We start from the raw sequence: 19,142 nt of genomic DNA, 5'->3' as shown, positions 1-19,142 counted from the left end.
AGACACCATTTTATTTACTCCAAAGTCTTCTTCTTATTTTAATTTTAATTTTATCTCCTCTTAAATGTATGCTCATTCTGAAAACCATTTCTTTTAATGAAAATGGTGACAAAATATTTATAAAATGCATTCGCGTTGTTTTGGCATAATGGGACGCCATGGAAATGTTGCATTTAATTTCGTAGTAAAACTGTCTGTTGAATTAGGTTATACAGAGTGTCTCAAAATTCGCGACGAATTCCGAATTCAGAGAATATAAGCACTTTAATTTTGTTCAATACATTCAGCCTTCATATCCACAGTGACAAAATACTATTCTAGCTACGTTGCCGTTCCATTTTTAAGAAAAATTACAAAAATTTAAGAATTTTTACTCCAAAGTAAAGCTATTCTTCAAAAATTGTTTTACGTTATTATTTTCCACAATCATCTGCACTACTGAAGTGATACACTACAACGCTCTGAATTCGGAATTCGCGAATTTTGAGACACCTGTATATTTCTAAGTTTGAGGTTATAAATAGCGTCAATGTCTAGTCCATTGTTGTCAGTTTTACTAGTTTGCAATAGAAGAATACCTACTTAGACATCGCGGGAAATTCAGCAACATGTTATGTTGATTTTGATAGGTCCGCATGTCAGGCACGTTAGTGACGGAAATCAAACAGTGTGTCCAACGTTAAAAAAATAACAAAATTTAATTTCTCTATTCTTTAGTTTTTCTTATTATCTTCTTAAAATCTGAATAGCATAAATGTTCTTAAATCCACTCGAATTATGTGATTTATAGTTTCATTATCTCTGCAGCGCTTAAGTCCATCTTTTTCTCCTTCTTGTTTTCTTTTTTTTTTTGAGGAACAATAAACATAGGTATCTTTTGTCTACCTTTACGTTTGTTGCGCCCCAATTTCTGTATCTCGCTTTCAAATGTAATCCTGGGCTGGGAAGGTGTTGGAAACCGTCAATTCTTGTGCTTTTTTAAAGCGTAGATTAATTGGAGCATGTTGACAGCTAACCTAAAATTTAGAGCCAAAAAAATCTTTCTTTTTTTTTCTTCCTGTGCAATGTTGTTCATCAAAATTGAATAACTTAACGATTCCTATTCTTGAAGCAAACATCTAAAGGCATCCTTGATGAAAACAAACATGTTCAATTATGTCCCGATTAAACATAAACAAATGTCATTCGTGTTCTAAGCGGTTTCATTTTTCCAACGCCTACTCTTTGATGTTTTTGTATCTCTACGGATCTTTCTCCTTCGGTTGGTCCTCTTATATCTCTTCCAGATCTAGTTCTTTCTATCTTTCTCGGATATCTCTATTTTCCTGTATCTTCTTTGGATTTCTTATCCTGAATTTCCCTGTATTTTCCGGTTTGTTCCATGGATCTTACCGTACCTTCCATGGATCGCCCACTGTGGAACTTTGTATTTCCCCTTTTCTTCTTGGATATTCCCATTCCCTTTCCTTTCAATATTTTTTCATCTCCTTGCTTTCCTTTGATTCGTCGGTTTTTTATCATATCTTTTATCTAACACTTAATTACATCTTTCCAATATTCTTACCCTTCTATTTTCTTTCAATTAATAATTTTCATTTCATTTTCATTTTTTTCTCTCTCTCTCTCTATTTCCACTTCAGTTTTCTTTAACTCTTTACTCCTTTTATATTTTTTATTCTCTCCTGTCATATTCTCCCCTCTTTAGGTCCACTCTTTTCCTAATTTGTTCAATATTTTTTTCTACTTTCCATTTTTATTTCGCCGTATTGAATTGAATATGGCCGGTAATTAATATTTTTTGGGTCATTAAAAATTGGACAAACGATACCGAAACCTACTAAATTAATTAATCCAGCCCACACGAGCCCCGAAAATTTCGAATTTTCCACACATTTTTTATAAATTAACAAACACAAATATTAACATTTTTATGGTACCACCAAATTTCTCTGTTTGTTGTTTTGTTATTATTTTTGGATAAACAGCGAAACGCAAAGTCATCGTCAAAATAAAATCATCGAATCATCTCCACTAAATTATTACACTACACATTCAATATTTGTTTAAATCAGTTATTTAACACTCAGACCCGCTCCGAGACTGTATTTAATAAAGTCTTTACGAAGTGACAACATCTAAAGAGAAGTATCAATATTTGCAGAGTCTTTTTGGATGGGAAACAGTTAGTGACCTCAGAAATCTCGCGGCTTCAACATCGAAAAGTTTTGCGTTGCGTTTTGTATGGAGTCGAACACGTTTTGCCAAGCTGCATGAGCTTGTGGTTATTTCATGTTTATTAATAACAGTCGAGTTATTAATTAATGTCGCCGCAGTATTTCGGTTTGTTCCAGTTGGTAATCTTTTTGTCGGTGTTTCCATTGTGCTCTTTCGAAAAAACTTTACACCGCCAGAAAAGGTTCCTCTATTATCCTAACGGAGGCACATTTAAGGTAATCGTTGTAACTGTCAGGACACAAAACTTACGGTACCGTTCTCCCTGGTACTAGAATTATGTGGCGATATTTGAACTCGTCCCACTATATTATATTTCATTTGACGTGGATGTCAAGAGAAACATAGAGAACGTAACAGACAAGGGGCATAATTAATTAATACGTATTTGCCAGCATGATGCGATTATCAGTCGCAACTATCAATTGCAACTGGCCTAGTTTGAATCGCCGCCCAATCTGCTTGTTAGCTTTGACGAATCCACCATTTCAAAAACGGAAAATTTGTGTTTTTTCGTTTTAGATCGTATTGGGTTTTGCAATCCCAATTAAATTGGGTCTGAGGCAATCCATGGCCTGCGGTTGGAATATTCAATTTCAATACCCCGAGCCCAAGACCACTAACGACACCAGAATTTATCCATCGATAGTTGGCGCATCGCGGAAAAAACGCGACAGTTTTCCGAACGACAGGTCCTTAGCTTACGCCGGCTTCGAGGCCATTCTTGACAGGTAAGTACATCTTGTGCGACTTGAACCAACGCTAATCAAACGAATTGTAATATCTTAAGTTCGGCAGTTAGCAGTTCCATTCAAATTGTGATTAGCCAGTCGGGTCAAATTACTGTTAAATTTTAGTCGGTGCGGTGAAGAAACCGCCAATCGAACGGCTCCGTTCAAGTGAGTCTTGATTCGTATTAAAGTTGTCGAGGAGTTGCAAATTCAATACTCGCCGGATAAATTAAAGACAGTTTTTGCGCGCTGCAGCCGGGGGTGGTTGAAAAAATTCAAAGCTAATTGCGCAACTAACTGAAGACTTTACGGCTGTGTACACGCACAAATATTTGCCGAACGATTAGACCAATTTGCAGTCAACTCTTTGTACAAATATGATTTCATCAACGGAACTGTTGTACATTTTCCGCTTGACTTTTTCGTGTGGAAGAATTTTCGACTGATGCAAATTTGCCATCATTAACGCTAGGCTATGCAATCAGCTAGACTAATTCCCCAATCCATTAAATTTAATACCGAGTGAAATAATTTAGGGTCAACCATTAAATCCTTGATGGCCACTTTAACAAGCTTATCTTAGTTCGTTGCGTGGTGGGAAATTAAAATCGTGCACCGATGCCGCAACTCCGCAACATAAAAGTGAAGTAAATGCTTGCGCTTTGGGACTGAATATTTGAAGTTCGATGTCGCACATGTAGGCTTGGTGGAAGTGGTGCTATTAGTTGTGTGATCGGGAAATGTTTCAGGAACGGCTTGAACGGACGTGCATGTCTTCTGCGGAGTATATGCGAGAACGCGATGGAGAACCTTCACCACGAAGCTAATGGATTGTACGGCCATCTCCTCCACATCGCTCTAACGTAAGACTTGAAGTGTTATCGACAAGCCGGAAGTAAACTTTGACTTTGTTACAAATAGGTTTCAATTACAGACCAGACTACGGTGACGGCAAGCCGGATCCGGAGCTGGATCCCGTTTACTTGGAGGCGAAGGAAGCGGGAGAGTTCGGGGTGGACTGCGCCTCCCTCTATCCAGACTGCCATGGAGATGGTCTCCTGGACATGATCTCCTTGTTGGACGAATAAATTTGCAACAATGAAAACGTTCCACTTTCACCGAGCAAAATAAGAGCAGGATTTAATTTGCTTTGAGCTACAAAAATATTACATCACAACGTCGTGCGTCAAAGAATAAAATTTCCATTTAATTTCGTTAGGAGATGCCGGATAAAGTTTTATGTTATTTGAATCAAACGCAAATTTTAAAGCTTCGTTCATCGTAAACTTTATGAATAACCCGCGGCTGTATCAAGTTGCCTTATATATAATAATATTTGTCTGGAAATTTAGAAAAAACACAATGTCTTCCTCGTGGGTGTCTATCACAACACCAACTCCTAGTTTAGGACTCTTGACTAGATTGTAAGACTCGTTATAAATAAATGAAGTTGTCTGTGCGAAATCTGAAAATGTGTAAAATGTGTCTGGTCCGAATTTAGATTCGGCTTCCCGTGTATCCCATAAGGGTATCGATAGGACACGGAATGCGAAAATGGGGATTTTGTCGGGAATAAGGCCGCTTAAGACATGTGGGAAATGTCCGATTAGGAGTGAGGGTGCCTATTCAGACCTTTACCAGCCAGGCCACCGCCGGGCCTATTGTGCCTCCCACAGTGTCACACGAAGATTTCCAATGAAACCCTATCCTCGGCGAAGTCTGTTTGAGGATTTTATTGAGAAGCGAGAAATTGAAAGGCGTGGAAAATTTCACCTAACATAAATTGGACCGGCCGCGATTTTATTTTAGTTTTCCCTAGACAAAAACGAACGGCTTTAGAGCTGTCTCCTACAAAACGTCTGGAAGGAGTCTTACATTTGGTTAATTAAGTCGCGTGGAAATTTTAACCACCATCAATAATGCAAGTAGTGAGTCTCGCCGGATGAGCGTTTTTATTACTTGCATGTAACTAGATGGGATGGAAAATAAATTCTCACAGAGCGATTTATCAGTTTGTTTATTGAGCGAGAAATTCAGATCGGATTAATGGGATGGATTAAACCTACAAGAAATAATCTTGATGTGATTGCTACTGTTAGTTGATATAAAAATGGAAAAGGGACGGAATGAAGCACCACATAAAAATAAAGGAGAGAGAATAAAGCGACTAATAGTACAGATATTGCAATATACATGGGACATGAATAGAGTAAAACAATAAAATGGGGCAATAAGAAAGGGGAAAAAATTAGAATTCATGTTATGGACTGATAAGGTAGGAAATAATAATGTTTGAATATTGTTCCTGGACTGGAACGAGATCAAATTGTGTAGACGTAGAGTTATGTACATTTAATATAAACTCATCCCGAGTTGCAAGATCAATGTGCAATATTCAGACGTTGCAATCAGGCCATGTATTAACATTTTGTAAACAGGAATATCAATCTATCTACATTATTCATAAGTTACAACGTATTAATAATTGATATTCTTGAAGGAATTCGAGGAAATGGGTAAAATAACATTTTTGTACTCTACTAATTTGAATTTGTACATTTCGGCGAAAAAAAAATTTGTAAAAATAAAGATAAAACAGTTCAATTAACTTTTTTAGTACTTCCCGTTTTTTAGCAAATTAGGCCGTAAACTATTTGAACGATGATAAATATTTATCGGATATCAATTGAATTCTTTGGCTTCATAAGACAAGCGAAACGCCAGATTTTCGTTTGTTTTTAGAAGTCTTTTCAGGAAAAAATATTACGATAACAATATTTATTCTACATGCCAAGGGCTAATCTCTCCTGCTCCTTTTCCTCACTTTTTGTCGACATATCATTTTATTAAAAACACTCACAGAAAATAACAAGAACTAAGCACAAAAGGTACCACATAGAGCTTAAGTAAATTCATCATCAATTGTTGAAATTTTGAAATAACTTTCCAATGATTTGAAAACCAGATTAGTTTTATTATAAACTTGATTTGATAAAATGCCACAAAAGGGGGTTTAAAAAATCAATCCAGTCGGAACTTGGCTCTCAGAAACTTTTTTCTTCAGTACGCGTTGTCATTGTGAAATGTTGTATTCATAACAGCACATTTCAAGAAAAATATTAAGAGGTCAGTTCTTTCATGATAGATTTAGCGATTTTTTTCTCCGTTGCATTTAATAATTTAAAGATATAAATGTTTACACATTAAGTCGGAAAAGATTTTTTAAACTTGTGCAGCTTTTTGTTATCATAAATAAATGCGAATCAAAACATTGACTGGTATCTTATTTAGTGATGTTTATAAAAAAATTGTTCACGTATATCGTGAAGATTAATTTCCACATTAAATTTTCCTTTTTAATCTCAAGAAAGTGGAAAAGGTAAAAGGTTTTGACGACAATGGTAGATCATTTGTTGTCAATAACCCAGAAAGAAAATAATGAAAAAATAGTAGTTTATTTAATGAGTTCGTGCGTAAACTGGGCCTTTTTTGGTACGAGTGGGCCATTTTAAAACGCGAGTGAAACTAGCGTTTTAAAGGCCCACGAGTGCCAAAAAAGGCCCAATTTACACACGAATGAGTTAAATACAACGTTTTTTTGTTCGACGAGCCCCTTAAAGGCTCCAAATCACTTAAAACCTTGAATATTAGCTTGACGTTTCGTTTTGACAAGTTGTGACATTTATCAAAATCCGTTCACACAGGAGAAAATTTTAGAATTCTGACAGTGTTGAAAAAAAAAAAATTTGTTAATATCGCGCTTTCAAATGAAATCCTGGGTTGGGAAAGCGCTGGAAACCGTCAATTGTTATGCTTTTTAAAGCGTAGATTAATTGGAGCATGTTGACAGTTAACCTAAAATTTAGAGCCAAAAAAAACTTTCTTTTTTTCTTTCTTTGTAATGTTTTACATTAAAAATAGAATAACTTAACGATTCCTATTCTGGAAGTAAATATCTAAGGCCAACCTTTGCTGAAAACAAACACGTTCAATTATGTCCCGATTAAAAATGTCATTCCTGTCAAATGGAGGGAAATTCAAACTTTACACTGTTCTAAACGTTCTAATTATTCCAACGCCTACTCAGCCCAGGATTTCATTTAAATGCGCGATATTATGTACTGCATAGTAGAGAAAATACATAAAAGTTATTTGTCCTAAAGATTTTGAAAGATGTTTTATCGCCTAAGAAAAAAATTGAATCAACTTATCTTTGTCGTTACGTCGAGAAAATTACTACCAGAGAGATGCTACTTTTAATCTGACAGTAAACAATAATCAAAGGGTAATAGTTCTGACCAGTATGAAGGTTACTTCGATAAATTTAAAATTTCTCGACCAAACTCTAAATATTGATATGCAAATGTAGATTCTCTTAATATTTCACAAAGTTCCTTATTTATTCCTTATAGCGCAGATTCTCTTTACAGGAGAAATAACAACAGTCAAAGTTAATAATAAAGCAAAATTTCCATGTCTTTCCCTAAGTTTAATTTTGTTGTCTGTTATTAAGAATTTTAGGAGCATTTTCCGGAAACCATTGTTATGACAACGTTTACTAAGTTTTAGTAGTGTTGAAAAAAAACTGGTAGCGGAAAACCAAGAAAAACAGTCGAGGTAGTAGATAATGCAAAGAAAAATACGGAAGCTATAACATCACATTTATTCGAAGATAGTACTCGTATCATTAGGCAAATATGCAAATAAGTCAATTTAAAATGCATTCACCTTGTTCTGGCACAATGGGAAGCTACGGTTGTTTTTCTAAGTTTGAGGTTATAAATAGCATCAATGTCTACTGCATTGTTGTCAGTTTTAGTAGTTTGCAATGGAAGAATACTGAGATATCGCGGGAAATTCAGCAATATCTTATGTCCATTTTAATAGTTCCGCATGTCAGGCTCTATAGTGATGAAAATCAAACAGTGTGTCCAACGTTAAAAAAATAAATCATGGCCTCCCATTATACCAAAACAACGTGAACGGTGTTTATACATTTTTTCTTCTTAACTTACTTTGACAATTTTTTATTTGTTTTTCGATTTTGTCCATTCAAAATTAAAACTAGTCGATCAATAAATGCTCATTTGTTGTTTTCTTTTCGCTTTTTATGACACTGAATGATAAACCACCCTCAATGTCAAATTGGATAGGTAGGGAACAAATTTTGCAATGATTACAACGCATTTTTATATCTTCTGTTTATTTAATAATGTTAATTTGTATAATGTTTGTTTTAATGTAAAATAAACTGCTGTGCGATCGATCTATTTTTATTTGTGAAATCGATATTTTCAATTATCATTAGTAATTTGAATACGTTGCTTTGAAATACATCCATTTTTTTTTCTATTTGTACGAGTGCGGGGGTGCGTGGTGGTGTCACTTCACCGCTGTACGTTATCCATACGTGCGCTGTCCTTTCTCTGTGGACCTTATTTAAATTAGTAATTATTTGCGGGAGAGCTTGATAATTATCGCAAGATTATACGGAATAGTTAATCTAAGGGAGGTTAAAGTGGATTAACGGCTCGATGTGAACAATATAGGCGGTGCGGGCAAAAACATGTTTCGTCTGGAGCAAAACACGGAAAAGCGAGCATCTCGCCTCACTCCGGGCGATTTGAGCTGATTAAATTTCCCTGATTCGGAAACATCTCCGGTCATCTTGCGATCGTTTGAAAAACCCTTAGAATTCAGATTAGTTTATGCGGGGTCTATCGGACGTGGACGTTTGTTTTGGCAACAATGTGTTTTGCAATGCAAATGGTCGACGCAAATTGGCGGCTCGAGTAACCGTATTAATGATATCGCCTTTTGGCCATCTGACATCCTGTTAACTGAGTCAAATAAACAGCCATTGATCCCGGAGTCGCATCGTGCTACATCTGTTGTCGTAATAGGGGACGTATTATTGGGGGCAGATTTAGTGCCGGTTTAAAATGAAGTTTCGATCTCGGTTAAATTATATCGCGGGCGATAAATTTTTAGCGGAGGGGCTCCATAAATAGGTATGCAAAGTTGGTTTTGTATGAAGATAAAGCGCGTGCAAGCGACCTGTCTAAGAAGTTTGTTTCCATAAACTGAAACTCTCCAGCGACTTTTGACTTCGGAGATAATCAAGAAGAACACGCTGCCAGTTTAGGTTGTAGACTGTATAAGTCGGTAGGCCATAATGTCGTCGTCGCTCTTGGCCCTAGTCTGTGAAACAACCGGGGTGATGTTGATTGATGGAGATATCTGTGTGTTATATTCACCGTGGAGACTTACCCTACTTTGCCATTCTCCTCTATTCATACTCGAATATTTCGCAAATTTAAACTAATGGTACTGCATAAAGCCAGCCACCAGACTTTCAAGCGGAACAAAATCCGCACGCTCATTCTAAAACTGTTGCCGTATCGAAACAGATAACAAATTATCCTGCTCATGCACATCATTTTTCACCAAGGTCCGGCCAATAGCGACTCTTGTTTCTAGATCACCTCAACTATTACATACACAAAACTAAGGTACACAATGAGGCTAAAAAGAGTCAAGATTGCTTTTGAATCTCGGCTGGACCTACTCCAATGTGAGTCGTTATACAAAGCACCCTTCGGTTCGTTGGCTCCTCTGAAAAGAATAAATGCGGTATTGTGTGTAAAATTTTACCTAAAAGATTTCAATGGAAATACGTTCTTTAAAAATTAATACACTTCTCTTAAAATTTCAATATTCAATATATTCCTACGTTCCTTATCGTTGAACTTCCACAATGGATTTTCCTTAAATTTATGTCAAAAATTGTATTTCACGTTCACCCAGTACAATGTTTGCGTATTCTCGTATTAAAACTCCCGTTACATCTAAATACTTGCTTGACAGAATTGGAAATGCAACCAACAATACATTTCCAAAAAGCTGGATTTTATTTCAACATCTTCTTTTTCAATTCCGATACAAAATCTTGCTTTCGGGTATCAAATGTGTTTACAAATTATTTTTATGATCACAACTTTACCCAATCTTTTTCGCTTTTCAGGCTGCCCCGGTTTCTTGTTCTTCGTGCTGCATTAAACACTCTCTCTCGAATTGTTCCTCGTTCGCATTTACCAACTCAAGTATATTATTATTTGATTAAGGACTGAACTGATTTCAGTCAATCTCGAGTTGGAGGACTTGTAGTAAATGCATGTGACTGCTAGACAGTTGAATTTAATGTGCATTATACAGCTTTATATCCAGCACTAGTATCAGTACAGAAGACTTTGAACGGCTATTACACTTTATTGCATGATTAACAATCACACAGAATGTGGCATATTAATTAGGTATAATTTTACGGCCACCGTGTAATCTAGCTCTGTCGTACTAGCAATTTGTATCTTGATACAAAGTAAAATTCAGCCATTACGTAATTACTAATCAGGAAAGCGGATGAAACTAAAATGAAATATAAATACACCTGTACGAGAATAATTCCTGGGGGCAGCAGTGTTTGTTTTTATTTGCAAAATGTGTGCAAGTATTAATCAACGCTATCTCTAATGTGTTTGTAATAATAATTTGTTTCGGGACGGCCGGTAAATAATTGAAGCTGGTTTGAATTTTTCGCAGATCCATCTCTGCCAATAAATTGTATTATCGTCGGCATTGGACGCTTCCGGTGAAAATAAATATCGCGCGGGTATCAGCTTAAACGGAAAAACCACGAAAATCTAATATTTCACAATACGATCATGCGTTTTGCAGTTTTTAATTTGTTTTCATGGCTAGGCAATTCGCGCCTCTCGTGCTTTATCCTCGTAATTATTTGAAACGTATGTGCAATTACTCGGAATTTATTCAGCCGTGATAAAATTTAAAATATAATGAATTAAAGTAAATGGGGGTTGAATTTAGTGTCTCCTGGCTTTATGCGAATTTTTCCCTCCACACCCGCGGCGCGATTACGCGACGGACTTGAAAACAATTAGTCCGGTGCGGAAAACCGGAGCGAATCATTAGCCGGAATCAATTTGGCGGTGCCGGAACGTTCCGTCTCCATGTTTAAAACATCCAATAATCTATATGGAGGCGAGAAAATGAGTGCGGTTTGTGGCACAAACCAAAAAAATAAGTAGAACCGGTGTTGTTGTGAGATAAAAGAAACCGGAGCTTGTGGATGTAATCAAGTTAAAGAACGTCTGCTGTTAGATCGTGGTCGGGGGTTGAAATGCGGAGCACGTGTGCCCTTTATGGTGTCTAGCATACCGATAAGCCCTCGAATACAACTATGTCAATAGCATTTGATGACCACATGTAAGTAAAATCGACATCACTTACCTTTTCGTGATTGCCAACTCGGCGATATTTTCGCAGATCTGTAAACCGAGTACAAAGGAGCCAAAATGAGGAATTTGTTCCGTATCCTGTTGACCCAATGACCTCTCCTCGCCATACTTATCATATTCCTCTTTAAAACTATTCCTCCAATCCCAAACCGTGCTTGTCATTTTGCAGAAATATTTTCGCCAGGAATACGAAAATAAATTCAATCTGGACAATAAGGATTTTTTTAGGGCAACTTTCACCCACTTAGAAACTCCGAGAATGGTGCTTTGGTATTTCAGATGAGTGTCAAAGACAAGTCATCAAAAATAAACAAACCAGTAAACTCTGTGGGTCGAAGAAGTTTTTAAATAAAAAAAATTACACCCACCAGTAACGTTATTTTTTCATTCTGCTGACAGGTTACTACGAGGTAAAAAATTGTTGGATGTGGTGTCAAGAAGATTAATACATACATTTTATCATAAAAAATGTTATTTTGCGGGAATAGAGAAGAGACTAAAATGATTATAATTGAGCCTGAGGACCGATACGTGGGATAGGAGATATTTAATTTAAAAAGTAAACAAATAAAATGCAGGCGTAATTAAAAATAAATAGTGTAGTGAATTGAAATTGAAATGGGAAACGGGAAAGGATTGTTGTTAAAAGAGTGGAGAGTAAAATAAGTAGAATGAACCAACTGCGGGGGTTTAAATAAATTAGGGAGATTTGAAATAAACATTGACACCCACTAGTTTCATATTATTTTGTCATTGTCTGGTGCCGCGAGGTAATTTTTTTGTATAATGCTATTACAAAAGACTCTTTGTTTGAAATGCGAGTAACAAAAATAAAATAAATCTGAATCATTATTTTCTCATTCTACCTACTTTGCTGTAGGTTTAAAAAAAGTTCATATGCTGTGAAGAAGATAATATAGATTTTTTTTTAATTGAGAAATGTTATTGGAAAAGATGCGAATATTTTGTCCAAGTTACTGAATGATGAAAACAAATCTAAAATATGTAACAATACTTAGAAGTTAAACGATGAATACACTAACTAAAGAGTAAGAAAGTGGAATAACATTTTTTAGGAGCGAAGAATAATTGGAACGAAGTGTCGAGGCTTACCCGGAATGTTCGAGAGTCAATGAAAGTTAACGATAACAAAATATTGGCGAACCAACACGGTGATTAACAAGCACGAATCTCTGTTTAATTTTCTGCAGTTTAAAGTTAATGTTCGTTTAGTGTAAATGCTTAATCAACAAATTTGTTTTTGAAAACAAAGTGTAGAAACTATCAGCCGAAAAAAGCCGCAACTTTTTCAAGAAACGGTGTTTGCAAATCTTTACTGGAAGCGAAGGACCAATCAATAGTGGATCCTCCAGAAAGTTGTACTAATGATGAGTACATTCGGCGGCTGTCGTTGTGATAAATTATGTAAAATGATGAATTGTTATAGTATTGGTTATTATTTTCAATATACAAGTTATTTTTCATAAATTCGAATTTCAATTATGCGTGAGCGAAAGTGAAACCTTCAGCTACTATGGATACAGACTCACTTTCTAGGGAAGTATCGAACAAAAGAATTAAAAAAAAAGACAACTGAAATCTTAAGATAGGGTACACGCAACGAACGTTGCTCGGCGAGAGAACAGATGATCCTCAATTGTGCAACAATTAATCATTGGGGTCTAATTTTTATTCAAATTTGCTGTTTTGACAAATTATTCTGGTTCTCTTTTTACTTCAATTTTACCATCCCACGTTACATTTTTGATGAATAATAAAATCACTAATCGAACTCAGTGTTTTCAGTCGTTGTTGTTAATTAAAATTGTTTACACTAGAAGCTGTTTGATTAAAACTTTGTATAGAATTGTATCGATTTCATCTGTAAATTGATCATTTGTTGTGTAACTAGCCAACTGTACCAGCTAGTCCAAAATTAATTTTCGGTTAATTCGTTTTCAAAACACGCATATTGTGCCAAATTATTGAACTGGTCATTTGATACTTTTTAATTTTCGTCACATCACGATGAAGCAAATTTCCATTTTGTTTAATGCGAACAGTAAACTCATCATAACTAAGCCAAGTAATGAAAATCGTGTTTATTAAATTTTGTTTTTAATTTTTGAAAAATAATAATAAGCTTGCGGGTACAAGCATTTCTTCTCTAGCAGTTAAGAGGGAAAATTACGTCCACCGCCAGATTCGGCTTCTTAATTAATTAAATAAGAGCGTGGAATAATGCCGCAAAATATATTTTGAGGTACCATATTTAGTTTATCTAGACGAGTCCTTATCCAGCTTGATGGTGACGTGGCAGAGGGTATTTGTTAGAGAGCCCTATTGTTTTACGTGGGATCCAAACCGGGATGGCATAGCAGATAGTTATTGAGAAAATTGCTGCGTCGAAATTCCGGTTTAATCTCAAGCCTAGCGGCTTAGAAGTTAACACTTTAAGGGCAGCGCTATCACAGCCGCAATTCGGTAATTAATTACGCAACGAAATTTGCACATATTAAGGCAATTCACACATTTCCGACCAGTCAGAACTGCGTTTCGAAAAATGTTCGGGAAATCGAAACTTCGGTTAATTGGTATTAATGGGTGCGAATGGTAAAACAAAACAGTTCTAATTTTTGTGGCAAACAGACGTTATTCCTTCGGTTTTGTAAAAGTGCGTTAACAAGTCAAATTGATGTGTTTGTTTGCTGTATCAATAAATGTAAAACAGCTATGTTTGCTTTGAACATGCGAAACATCCACGGAATATAAACATCAGGAACGATTTATTATCAGAATATTGACATGAATTGTGGGAGATGACAATAAAAGCTCTAATTGCAAAAACCAGTGATAAATTTGTGCATGTAGCGCGAATTTTAATCCGCATTCCTCATAAGTTACGTGCGGTGCATAGCAAAAATCAAAACGCAATCCGAAATTCGGAGTTATGCGGTTTTTAATTGGCACAACATCGACGATCATAAACGAATCAATTATTCCCGGCCGGACTTTTTTTCATTTGGTTTGTTTGCGGCTGGATCAATTCCCACTTTCGAGTTCCTGCTCGTATTTGATTACCCAAATTGCTGAACAGAAGTCATCGCACACACTCTCACTCAAATTCTTTCATTATTAGACATTCCGTAATGAACTGGGACGTGGAATTGATGCGTTAATTGCACGAGGTGCAATAAAGCGGACGCTTTTCACCGGGAGCTTTTTCTTCGGTTTTTTCCTCCAAACAGGCCGACGAAAAGTATGTTAATGAAGGCTCTTAAAGAGTCGCTTGCGTGCGTTATATCAGCCCATTCGTAAACTCACAATGAACCGTTTACACTATCGCATCGCTCCCCATAATCTCGGCTTTGGAGACCTTTAATTTCCAAACTTAAATTATTCCACGACATTTTAACCCGATTGTCTTGCAAAATTTACTTTCCAAAACAACACACATCTAAATTTAAATTTATCATAAATCACTTGTAAAGCTCAGATTATATGCAAGCTGCATATTTTTGCATATTTTAATACGTACTCATGCATATTTTCCTAATTTCGGGGTGAATTTTTATAGACACAATTGTAAAGTAATGAAATTGTTGTTGCATATTTTGGACATTTTGTTGCATATTTTGAAAAATGTTTGCATATTTGTCGCAACGTTTTGCATATAAATCCGCGCTCTCTGGCGAGAAGAACCGCGTGGATTTAATTAGGAGCTTGACATTGTTTGCAAAACGTCAACGATTCCCTTTTGTGGAGCTCATGTCATAATTCGAGACCGTGGGTTCTTATTAGACTTTTCGTTTAAGACCTAATTCAATTACGAAAAACAAAGAAGTGTTATAACACAGTTGAAAAGAAACAAAATGTCCATTTGTTTTCCTAAATTTGTCCCTCAAATAAGAAAATTGCTTTATTACAGCTTTATAGCGGCCGGCTTTCAGAGCGTTGAAGAAAGCTTTGTTTTATGAAAAGTAAGTTAAAGAAGAGCAGTCGAACGGGAGCTTAAGTTTAATACTCATCGTCTAGGTGGAGGATATTTGTGGGCTATAAAACTGCACGACCTCAATGTCTCGATGGGGATGATGTCATTAACGTGAAGAAATGCAGCCGGTTTTGTGCAGTTCCGAATAAAACTTTGAGAAAAACACGGCGCTTCGAGTGCTCTCGAAGATATCGTCGGGCTGCAGGTGCATACATTATGCATTCCTGTCGACGTTCTTGCATAAAAATAATCTAATAAGAATCTATTGCTTGCGGAGAAATGTGGTGAAAGGATCAAGATGGCGACGAGCTTAATTGCGGGCTTTGTATTTTTGGAAGTTTGTGGATCGGGACAGGACATAATTCAGGTTTAAAATTTGTCTTGGAAATTGAACGGACAATGATATATTTTGCAAAAGAAGTAAAAAGTTTCATTGCAAAGTGCGAAAATTCCATGCCTGTCACGTACGAAATTTAATTTAAAAAGTAAAACGTTCAGATCTGAATTTCAGGAAGTTTTCCAATGTCTTCGAAATGAGAAATGATTCTGAAAGAGATAATCGTTTTCAGATGGCGTTTGTAGATGGATGAACATTTTATTATCCTTTTTTCAAATCCCATCTCCATTAGCAAGCGCGTTTCCAAATAACTTTTTGCTTGCGCGCTACCGACGAAACAAAAATTATGAGAAGCCATTGTTAACGCCACCGTTTTTTCTGAAAGACCTATTAATAATTCATTCGGAGCCGTGATTTTTCGGGACATCCAGGTAATTAATACGGGTTTAATCCTGGAGTTTTATTGGAAATTTCTGGGCCTGGTGCAAACGCAACACAATAAAATATCCAGCAGGAAAAACAGGAAACGGGTCGTAATGATTTATAGTCAATTTAATATGTATTAGACGCTTCTTTTAAACGGAATGGTCTTTTAAAATACCTACTTTGTTGTTTGTCCTGATTCGAAGCAGCTCGTAAAATCTATAGAGCGCTTTTGAGATTCATTTATTCGGGACAATTTTTGCAAACGCCATAAACAAAGACGGTAATCCTGATTGCGTTTGCCGAGCGAGCTTTCCTTTGCTTGTTAGTGCACATGTGTTGGGGTGATTTGTAATGGACTTGACTGGATAATAGGTTCGTTAAACAAACGTCAATACCGAGAGCGACCATTCAGATTGTGCCGTTTTGCCCTATTATACCACAACACGGATAACAATCACTCATAACATCTCCGATGAGGTCTCGTACGATCTTAATGTCACCCAATTATAGTAAAAGCGGCTGCAGAAAATTCATCCAATTAACGTGAGACGCAATTATTGAATTAGAGCCATAATTTAGGGTTTCCTCTTTATTACCTTTCCGCCGAAGAAATGAACTAGTTCCTTTATCTAGTAATGTCGCCATAAATGTTTCACGAGTCCTTCCTATTGATTGATAATAAAGGACAATGCGCGCAACAACTGGCGTGTCAACTCCATCACAATTACTTATTTACGATCGGTTATTCGATTTCCATCGACTTCCACTCTCTCGATTGGCCAGACTGCCCCATCAAGAAGTTGATTTGTCCGGATTTAATTCTGGTGCAGGAAATTTCCGCAGGAAGCGGGTGCAGCAGTATCGTCACGTTTCGAAGAGTGACGTGTGTCGCAGGCAGTGGCGTAATGAAATACTCAAGTAGAAAAGTCGTAGCGATGGCAAACGCGTACTTCTTCGACGTAATGAAGATATACGTTATTAGAGCTATAAATCAAAGTGTTTGATTTGTGTTTGCGGTAGTTTTGGGTTCATAATAAATCAACGTAGTTACACCAGTAGATCGGCTGCGATGTGGCAGGACTGAACTCGACCGACGACATATCGGAAAGCTACGGATGTTCCACAACTCATCCTAACTAAATCATCCCTCGATACTATTAAACCTCAAATGGAGAAAAATGCCACTGATAACCACTCTATTGCTACAAGCCACCATTGAATTTATAACGCTATCAGAGCTTCTGCTCTTGCTGCGACACTTTGCCTTATTTCGGGTCGTAACTCCAAGCCAGACACCTCGGTATAAGATACGAACAGAATTTAGTGCCAAGATTTAAATTCGAAATTGTACATTTTTTGAAATAAAAATTCGCCGCAAAATCACTTAAGTCGACTAAAATTACTTTACTTAGAGACCAACAGAAATAAGCTATTTAAAAAAAATATTCTTTTTTAATTTCTACTTTTTTATGTCGTATTATGCTAACTAAAGAACAGGAATCCAAGAAAGTCACTCTGAGGAACGCCAATATTCTTATTACTTTACACATACACAAATCTACCAACCAAAGAAGAGTCGATTGTGAACGCACCACTTGTCAGTCCGCACAGTTTTTTACTGTTTGTGTTTTACAAACAACGCAAAAAAAGAGCTTAGATTTAAACAGCTGATCCGTGATCTGTAATTCGTGGCGCATTCACAATCGACTCTTCAACGCCTACTTTGAGTATACATTTAAATAAACACCCTATATATGATTTCATAGGGACAAAATTTCGATAAAACCGCTGTTGCTCAATCAGTATTTATTTATTAATAACGTCAAAATAGCGTTGAAAAAACCAAATAAGTACATTAATTTAGAATTCCACGTAAAATGGTATGTTTTTATAAAATAATCTAATCAATAGCATTCAGCTTTGAATTATAAATGAATAATGTACTTAAATTTTCTGCACAGCGAGTCCAATCGTGTATATCTGACAATAAAATCCGTCAAGTGCTGCGGCCTGTCGGGTTTTTAATACTTATCAAACTCCTTTCCTCACTATACAAGTTATCGTAAATTAACCGATAAATTCAAAGCTTTTACGACATGACTACAGATAAAATATTTGATGAAAAGTAGTGTATTGTTCAACAAACGTTGATGTAATGATGTGTAATGATGGCTATTACTCACGAAGATAAAGTTTGCGGCACGAGCCGTACGTAATTGCTGTAATAATCTAAGCGAGTAATAGAATAGTCATTACACGCGAGTATAATACATAGCGTTTCCTGCGACGTACAAATTTCTTCATCTTCACTGTTAGAATTGATTTATTTCTTCATTTTAATAAAAAAGGCATACACAAACTTGCAAATTTTGACGTTTCATAATAATTATGACAAATGAACAAATGAACAAATGAACAAATGTATGATGATATTATAGCGTATCTGACACATGCAGTTTTTCTATTTTTCCAACTCGTGGAGTAATAAGTCATAACTCACGGCCGTGAATAATATACTCGATATTAAACTCTTATACAAGCTGTCCCAGAAGAGATAGGCAATCTCTCGGATTTGAGAGATATACACGAGGGAAAATATTTGTGATTTGTGTAGGACAGCCTGTATAATGAATGTACGGTCGATGGACAAATAAAACTGGGACACTTAAAATTTAATCTATGTAAATCAGACTATTGAATTGTCAATATACATATTTGTCAGTGTCTATATAATAAGTCATACCAAACTTAACCTATTTGTGGTAAAGCCGTAATTAAACGATACAAATTTGTAAATTTTGACTTATGTGATTGTCATTTTTGTCCCAGTTTTATTTGTCCATCGCTGTACATAAATATTTAGTTTTATCTAAAATTTATTTTTTATTTTAATTAATTCTTTTCAGTTTATACCTCAATGAGTAGCATTTTCTGGCAAGGAGCTCTAACAATTCTGTGTCAAACATTTGATTGAGATTTTATAGCACGATTCGCGAATTCTGAAACAAAGTAAGATTTATTGAAGTGAGTTGCAACAGCTTCAAGTTATAACCCAAAGTGTTTTTGACTATTTGTAAAATTATTTTAGGTGTTCCAATTTATATTATGTG

General features: G+C 35.9%; 1 protein-coding gene across 1 annotated transcript; it reads left to right on the top strand.

Annotated features, from left to right (window-relative positions):
* The first annotated feature begins 2,099 nt into the window (after positions 1-2,099).
* Positions 2,100-5,567, top strand: LOC138134930 (uncharacterized). The gene is made up of 4 exons (XM_069053527.1): positions 2,100-2,450; positions 2,755-2,963; positions 3,713-3,826; positions 3,898-5,567. The coding sequence occupies exons 1-4, from the start codon at positions 2,322-2,324 to the stop codon at positions 4,049-4,051; spliced, it is 606 nt and encodes a 201-aa protein (XP_068909628.1). The 5' UTR covers positions 2,100-2,321; the 3' UTR covers positions 4,052-5,567.
* Positions 5,568-19,142: the final 13,575 nt, after the last annotated feature.

The sequence above is a fragment of the Tenebrio molitor genome, chromosome 7 (genome assembly GCF_963966145.1).
Source record: "Tenebrio molitor chromosome 7, icTenMoli1.1, whole genome shotgun sequence".
In the NCBI taxonomy this organism is placed as follows: domain Eukaryota; kingdom Metazoa; phylum Arthropoda; class Insecta; order Coleoptera; family Tenebrionidae; genus Tenebrio; species Tenebrio molitor.
Note: the sequence above shows the minus strand (reverse complement) of the source record. Positions and strands in the feature narration are given on the sequence as shown.